This window comes from Ptychodera flava, chromosome 13, assembly GCF_041260155.1.
Source record: "Ptychodera flava strain L36383 chromosome 13, AS_Pfla_20210202, whole genome shotgun sequence".
NCBI lineage: Eukaryota > Metazoa > Hemichordata > Enteropneusta > Ptychoderidae > Ptychodera > Ptychodera flava.
This window is the reverse complement of record NC_091940.1, coordinates 42,254,220-42,263,045: the sequence shown is the minus strand read 5'-3', so window position 1 is coordinate 42,263,045 and position 8,826 is coordinate 42,254,220. Positions and strand designations below refer to the sequence as shown.

Sequence of the window (8,826 nt, the reverse complement as noted above, 5' to 3'; positions counted from 1 at the left end):
AGCGAGAAAATGACGCTTTCTCGCAATCAGTGAGAATCTGTTCTTATTCTCACCGCTGTCGGTGAGAAAATTTTAATCTCCACTGGAGATTGGTGAGCAATACACTCCTTGGCAAGAATCAAGAGTGAGAACATCTCACCAGTGAGAATGGAAATCCTCACCAAGTACAGTGAGAATGCAAATTCACTGGCGAGAATCATCAAGACTCGCCTTTCATTGGCGAGAATCATCAAGACTCCCCCCCATTCATTTGCGAGAATCAGAATGAATCAGAATGAATGGGGAGTCTTAATGATTCTCGCCAGTGAATTTCAATTCTCACTGCACTTGGTGAGAATTTCCATTCTCACCGGTGAGAATTTGTTCTCACACTTGATTCTCGCCAAGGAGTGCATTTCTCACCAATCTCCAGTGGAGATTAAAATTTTCTCACCGACAGCGGTGAGAATATTAAGAACAAATTCTCACCGATTGCGAGAAAGCGTCATTTTCTCGCTCTAGTGTCGCAATTTTTCCCTATAGTGTGTGTTTAGCGCGGTTCATATTGTATAAGGATCTTCAATCAGTAAAGTAAAATTGTTAAGTGAAGAGATTATTTGATCTCATCAGGACGAAACAAACTTTCACTCTGGAAAAGTAAGGGTTCCTCTTTCAAGTCTGTCAGATCTACCTCTTTCTGCTGAACTACCGTAAATAAGTGACGCAAAGGACAGCTGAAAGCAGATCATGCTTGTACAGATCTACGTTTATTTCAGCGGAATTACAAGTTTTAGACATGACTAAAACTGTACACTAACTAAGTCAAAACATGCTGTGGACCTAGCGACCTGTATGCAAAATCGTATATTACAATACATTACTGGACTTTTAAACCAAACTTGTTGATGCATCGAGTCGAAATATCTTTTGTCAGACAGATCCAGCTGAACTTGAACTTTCAATAGTGTCTCGGCTTTCACGTACAGCACCGCGATCTTCCGTAATTGGTGGCTGTGAAGAAGTTGCAATCTCTCCCGATTGTTGGCCGAGCCGCATTCTTCGTGGGTCAATGGCTAACTTGGAGAACCGGCGCCCTCTTTCGTCGACGAACCGAGAATATCTCCGTCCGTGTTGGTGGTAGTTGTAAAGTAACATTGGTCGTCGAGCTTGTCTTATTTCATCTTCCTTTGGGATTGTCGGTGGCATAACCATCCGCAATCCGTGTGATAATGTAAATGCGATCCGGGGCTCCTCATCTGACGGAAGAGATAAAGTGACTAAAAATGAGAAAAGTAGCCTCAAATTTCATCAACATTTGAATCAAATCAAATCAAACTAAATTTGATTGCTTTTGGACAAACACTTTAAGATAAGCAGATTTTTAAAGGAAACATTTTGTCACTTAGCAAGGTGTTTCTAGTATTTTCTTGTTTGTCATATTTACAAGAAGGCAGTCGGCCACTCTGTTTTGCAGTCATTGGTATTTTGTTTTCAGTGTACCTATACATGTGTATTTCATTTCTTAATGCGCAAAAGCGAAAATCACAATGTAAGTCTCGGCTTTTTTAATGATAGCAATCCATGGTAAACGCGTCAAAAGGTTTTCCTTTAACCTCACATTTAAATATAAAATGGGAAAGGACACTTTTTTATGTCTTTCATTAAAACGTTATCGAAAGATAATTAGTCTATAAGCCCGTTTTCATTGCATAGCTACTCATTTCGAAAAGGTTATAACAAATCGAGAGTGAGGGTAAAGGTGAGGTCAAATGAAAACCGTTTGACGCGTTTCGCCACGGATTGACAGCACTGAGGTAGCTGTCTATTACCTCCATGACGACAAGAATACTTATTTGAGGTCATTCTTATGTATTCTCAACTCGTGCACCTAGTAAAACAAAACCAGTAAGATTAAGCACGTTACCTTCTGGTTGATTTTCTGAAACAGTACTGATATATTTACCTATAGATCCGACAACTATTTTGTACGGTTTTTTTCTATTTATTTCCAAATAATTTGGAATCTTCTTTGATTTCTTCCGGGTGATTTCCGCCTTTGAACTCTTGGTGACCGGTAACTTCTTGTTGTCCTTCGGCGCGAAGCGCTCTCGATTAAATCTGAAACAGAATTTGTCGAGACTTGGTAAACCAAGACCTAATGTTGGTTGCCGGAATATACTGATCTTCAAATATACTGCCCTATGGCTGGGGATTTTATAATTGTCATTAAGCAGTTGATACAATATAATACAAATCAATGCAGTCTAACGTGTGGTGAAAGCGTGTTACTTAATCTCAGGTGGGCTTCATCCTTGACATGAATCATTCAGGCGGGCATTCAAGACTCCAATGTCCTGCACACAAGCTCCATCTTAAAAACAAATGTTACAAATATTATCTAATATGTTCTCTAGAATCATAATAACATCTTACAGATTCGAGAAAAGTATTAAGATGTCCCTGGTGCACTGCATTGATTTGTATTATATTGTATCACGGTCCATCTACGACCGTGATTGCATGTTATCAATTCGTAAGGACAACATCTATCAAGTGTCTTTCACATGTTAATCTCAAGGTAAACAAGAATTTCTGCATGTCGGAAAACTAGAATCTTAGCAACAGTTACTCAATACCTCAATCAATATTTCGACTGACCCAATTAAGGTAGAATGCGCCACGAGGACAAATATTCGGACAAATATCCGAACCTTCAAACTTTTCCAATGTTTTTCAGGTCTACCACTTGGTTGAGTTTTCACCCTAATATATATATTATATATATATATATATATATATATAAATCGAAAATTAATTTCCCATTTAAGTTAATACTGGGATGGCGGTCATTTTGTATTTCAAGAGTCGGTGTTTCATAAGTACGAAAAATTGCACGGTGATTTTTATTCTTGACCTTCAAAGAGAATGGTTGGAAGTGTCCGTGAGGCAAGTTTGAGCAAAAGTTAAACCTTTCAGTCTCGAGTCGCGTACTACCTTAAGGGCCAAAAATAAGTTAATTTCTAATGGTGAAAAGTGGCGATTTTTTGCCGCTATTTGTTTCAATGGATTTACGAACTTTTTCCAGAAGTGCAGCAAGACCGTAAAGATAGAGACTGCGGCATCATGAAACAAACCACGCTCCAGAACTCCGTTACGGAATGCATCAAGAATGCTGTCCACTGTCTCCTGAGACACATTTATCTGAAATTAAAATGGTTTCCGTGCATTTCATTAATTCTTCAAAGTATAAAAAGAGAAAAAAATGGTTGATATTGACTTACAAAGGAAATTGTTGTCTGTGATGCAATGGTATATGACAAAAATAAAAGGAAACGTTTGTATTTCTTTAACCTTTAAAGAAATGTTGCCGACAACACTTATAATGGGCTAATGTGCAGCACTGAATAAGATCTGACCCAATTGGGGAGCTGAATCTGACCAATATACAGTAATTATCTGTAGCTTATAATCAGGTAAAAACAGTTTGCAGTATACAAAGCCATATCCCATGATTCACTAAGGACTCGTACGTATAGGATTGCACTATGTTATCAATCACAAGCGAATAAGCATCAACGCTATTGCAATAGAAATGGCTATTGTATTAGATTTGAACAATCAGTATTTCTAGAGGGGGAGTATTTGATAAACAAGCAAGCAAAGCTGATTGCAGACATCAAGAGGCCTCCATAGAAAACAGTCATGTCAACGGCACAGAACAAGTTTGACATATCAAATATGAAAGCTATCAGAGAAGAAGTTTCAATGGTGAAGATGTTTTGGCAAAAAATTAGAAATTTGCCTGGAAAATATATGAAATGTATGTATGCAAAATTTCATGATATTTTACACAAATCTGAATGAAATAATCCAAAGGCATTGGGATTTAAACATAATCTGAATGAAATAATCCAAAGGCATTGACGAATGGAATTTCACATAATCTTTCGGAGAAACCCTTAGGAAGTTTTTGACCAAAAAATGGGAACATTGCGTCCCAAAATTCTATTCAAATTTACATTTCGCCATTATGCCACAAAAATGAAGTAAGTCTTCCCAAGAGACAATATCATATATTTGAAATCTATGTGACAAGTACTTTTGTATATATAGGCCATCAAAAGAAATGTATTTTAATCTGAACTCCATTAAAATTCAACCGTAAAATTAAACTGATAATTTTTTATACTCAAGATCGATTGCACAAATATTTTCCACAAACTATTATCTCCAATGTTCTGTGGCACCATTTTTGAACAAGTTTGATGAAACTTACATCGTGAAATACACATTTGTACATAATATCTGAACTGTTAATTCTGATAATGTTGACAGACATTTTCCGCTGAAGATGAAGCGTATGTAAGCTTCGGAACTATTATAACAATTACTGTTTGTTAACTTCTCTAATATTGAATTATTATCCTCCAAACACAGTGTTATACCTCAATATTGAAAACAATCATTCATTTATACTGATTTGTGTTGATATATGACTTAGAAGATAAATACATTGAAGATTATTCTTAATCATAGCAAAATGAGATTAAACTCCATGATAAGAAATTGCCTTGTCACAGAGTTAAATAATGCAGATAAAAGGGGCACATTTTTATGTCATCTATTGCAGTTTTGTTTTCTGTTAAACAATTAACGGTCAGTATTTGTCCGTATCTCCTTTCCAAGTTATATTTTGATGTCCCGAGGCCTATCTGGCAGACACCTACGATACCGTGCTACGTTTCGCTTCTATGGTAGTCCAATTCACTTCCGAAAGTACTCTGTTATCTTATGTGTACAAGCAATTTTGATGACGTCAGCAAAATAGGGCCTCTTATTAATTTGTCAATTCAGCTTTACCTTTGTAGTGTGTAAAGCCCGTTTTAGTGTTTCTGTCTTTTTCTTATCTCATTTGTTGTGAATATTGTTGCTTTGTTGTCCTTGTTGTTGACTTCGTGTTCTTTGTTCTTATACTAATCGATAGTTCGATTTTATCTTTTTGTGTAGTTAATTTTTGTATTCCTGTAAATTGGCCTCTGACCCATTGATTCACAGAAATAAAGAAAGAAATTTCATGTTCCTAACTAATTGTGCAATTAGTGCATCAATTTCATGAAAATTTGACAAAAATTACCTTGAGCACCCCTATGAAGGTACATGTCAAATATCAATGCTTTGTGACCAGTGATATAGGAGAAATATTTTATATTATCAAATCCGCGCTTCTAAATTAATATATTGTTACACCATAGATATTTCTATCCTAATTTGAAGGCTGTATTGAAAGATACTTGGTAAACGGTACTTAAGTTGTATGGCTTATACCCATTTTTAACAGTTCAAAAGTTTAAAGAACCTCCTACCTGAACTTTTGGCGGGATCTGTGAGTCAAGGAAACAGTTTATAATGGCTTCAGCTTTGTTCTGTACCAATATTTCGTCATCGCCAGAAAATGTTCCCGAAGCCGCGGAGCGAGCCACCTCGTCAGCACATTCCTTAAATCTGGATTTTAAATATATATATATATATATATATATATATATATATATATATATATATATATATATATATATATATATATATATATATATATATATATATATATATATGTACGAAAATGGTTTGCTTGTCAATGCAGGCAAAGTATAGTGCTCAATGCGTTTCTGCAGGGCGGTAATACTGAGAATCTAGGAACTTGTAGTTGTCACTCTACAAGCTGTTTCGTGCGCTAAGCAATCATCAGGAGTGAGGGTTTGGCGGCAATGGAACTGTTTATATTGTGTTGCAGGTGAGTATGCATATTCAAATAAGCGGTTGTGGCCAATGGCAAGTCAGTTAAGGAGGAATAAGGAGGAATTTGCTACGGTGTCTGCATTTTGAGAAGAATTCTGCTCGTTTGTTAAGGGTTGATTTGCTATCTGAATAAATTAAATGGAGTTTTTCTGTTAGACAAAGGTTGCAGCGTTTGTTTTATTTTGATATATATATATATATATATATATATATATATATATATATATATATATATATATATATATATATATATATACCAACACTTGTGCTTGATGCAGGGATGCAGAGCAATGTTACAATAAAGATGAAAACACATCAAGTATGTTTGGTACCTATTACTATTACTCATTATATTTTATAATAAAATCTACCTATCGGTGGATCGCATGTATACGTAAAACTCGAGGTACCAAACATACTTGATGTGTTCTTATGTATGTTACACACACAAACACATAAGGTAATCAGGTACACAGAATGTTATTGGTCGACTTTCACGCACTCGGGATCCTTAGATGAATTGAATCGAACTTTAATTAAATATTATCGATTAATTATGCATTTAATATCGGGAAGATAGAATTTTTCATGCGCTAAATTGTATACATTATGGACTCTTTCGCCATATTTGTATACCATGCACCTATCTTTAGTTATATCTATTTTGGCGGGAGGTGGGTTGAAAGTTCAACAGGTAAAATTTCTTCTCGTGTCGACATTTGCAGATTGATTAAGGACGCAAATTTAACAGCTTGGTTTCTTAAACATCTTTTGAGTAATTTCTCTACTACAAAGACACATCAAGCTATATCTGAATATCTGTTGATATGCAGGATGGCGTGTCTTCAGATTTGGGATGCTATACAGTATTTTGATAACTCTATACTAGTACTATACTCTCTGTTGTTGAAAGATTGTACAGGATTATGGTTCGGTTAAAATGAAAAATGAAGGTTGCAGTCTAGACTCTCTTTTTACTTTTGACTTCAATCAAGTGATATATCATTAACCCGCATACGTAGAAGTTCCCAAAGCCCCATTGATAATACACATATAAATACATGCGACAAGCATGTTTACTAATAGGCAGTCTTGTTCTTGCTTATATACCGATAACATGCTAATCATCTATGGGTGATTCAGTCTGCTCTTAAATTACGCTGAACTCACCTTTCTACTTCGGCCCAAAATGCTAGATCGCATTCCAGTTTCTCAACGCTAACAATCTTATTACTGATGACCTTCTTACCGGAATGACCAGTGACTTTTTGTTCTTAAAGAGACATTTGAGAATGACGACAATGCAATGATCAGATTGCGTAAAGTTGAGGTCGCTCTGCTGTTAACTAGCTCTCCGCAAGCTTTACATCAAACTCCCATAAGCTTTCTGTATTCGGGGATATGTGAATCGTATCAAAAAGTCCTCTTTATCAGCACACGCAGTAACAATCCAAATCTTTCAGAACTGAACACAATTTGATTATTTCTAAGTTTGCGTTTCACACAGTGCACATATAAAAAAGTTTATATGATTTGTGTTCCTATTGAGACATTGCTGTCGAGAATCAATCACCTGCTGCATATCATCATTACCCTGGGCAACGTTACATGTTGCCACGATGCGGCAGGTTTACTGCGTATTTAGGTCAATAGCAGGCGGACAGTCATCAGACAAAAAGTCTTTCCAATAAATAATGGCCATCTTATCAGGAAAGTTTACTTACTTTCAATGTCTTTTGCTATTTCAGCACTGAGAAATTGTTTGAAAAGGAGAAGTGAAGTCGGGTTCATCAAACCACGACGAAAACTGACCACATTTTGAATGAACATTGCCCATAGTGCTTTCTAAAAAAGGAGTGAATAAAAGAAACTTTGATTTTAAAATTGTGATTCATGATCATTCTCCGGGATGGTTTAACATATTCCATTGGGGGGCCGTCATTATTTACGGTCTGACGGGTCGGACCGGAGGAATCTAAGGGGGTCACAAAAAAATTGAAAGCAACAAGGGGGTTGGTTGCTCAAAATGTCGAGAGAAAGAAGGGGAGTTACTCAATTTTTAGTGCGAAATAAATTGAAACACCTCTCAGATTGCAAAATTACACACATCAATTCTTCAAAATTTTAATGTAATGTTAGAGGGGACACTCCCTCTTGTGCTCTCCCCCTTGGGGATGTTCTAACTGTTATCGAAAGTACAAATTGAAAACACCTCTCAGATTGTACCATACTACACCATTGCAAACATCAATTTCTCAAAATTTTTGATGTGAGAGGGGACACCCTCCTCTTGGGCTCTTCCCTTAGGGTGTTCTAAAAATTTTACTTGTTAAAAATACAAATTGAAAATGCACCACACTGCACCATTGCACACATCAATTTCTCAAAATTTTTAATGTAAGAGAGGGGACAATCCCTCTGACACTTTCTCTCAGCTTCTTGCGTGTCCCCTACCTCGTACTTTCACAAGTCTGCGCGCGCTGTAAAACCCTGTCATGATACCCATCCAAATTAAACAAAACTATATGGTTGGACACTGGTTATAGCATGAGCTTTTGTACCTACATGTTGCTGTGACTTTGAATTTCATTTTGTTGGTTTCACCTATTTTAAGCGTCATGAGATAACAGATGATAGTCTAGCAGGGTAGACCAGAATTTGAAAGGTCTTTACTATTGCTGTAAATTTGTAAATTTTAAAATACACGCATATATATATATATATATATTTATCACATGAACTGGCCCGAATCTCCACCTGTGTGACGTAGAACAGGACGGATAAGAAATCCGAATTACCCCTGTTGTACGTCATCAACCGGAACTTTTTTCGTGCATAGTACCGTTCATACATGCAGGCGTCGCGACACAAACAGATTTGTTGTGATCGCGATGCCGCGCTAGCTCGCACGTTATTTTTACAAAAAGGTGACCCGATAAATTCCGACATGGAAACATAGAGGGCATATTTGTCCAACGAAATTTCAAGTAGCTAAAACTATAGCTTATCCCGAGAATCGAATGGAGATACCGACGATCGTTTTATTTTAATGGC

The 8,826-nt window shown here is 36.4% G+C and overlaps 1 protein-coding gene across 6 annotated transcripts in view; it reads right to left on the bottom strand.

The window, feature by feature from the left end:
* Positions 1–715: 715 nt before the first annotated feature.
* LOC139148499 (uncharacterized) overlaps positions 716–8,826 on the bottom strand; it is a 39,716-nt gene continuing 31,605 nt past the window's right edge. For 5 of the 6 annotated variants that reach the window (XM_070719980.1, XM_070719982.1, XM_070719981.1 and 2 more), the window contains 6 exons: positions 7,497–7,617; positions 6,943–7,045; positions 5,343–5,481; positions 3,056–3,180; positions 1,943–2,097; positions 716–1,235 (listed from right to left, as the gene is read on the bottom strand). In XM_070719980.1, the coding sequence (XP_070576081.1) occupies positions 910–1,235; positions 1,943–2,097; positions 3,056–3,180; positions 5,343–5,481; positions 6,943–7,045; positions 7,497–7,617 (969 nt within the window). In that variant the 3' untranslated portion in view covers positions 716–909. Of the gene's footprint in view, positions 1,236–1,942; positions 2,098–3,055; positions 3,181–5,342; positions 5,482–6,942; positions 7,046–7,496; positions 7,618–8,826 lie in introns of those variants that run through there. The other variant, XM_070719985.1, reaches the window with a different exon arrangement.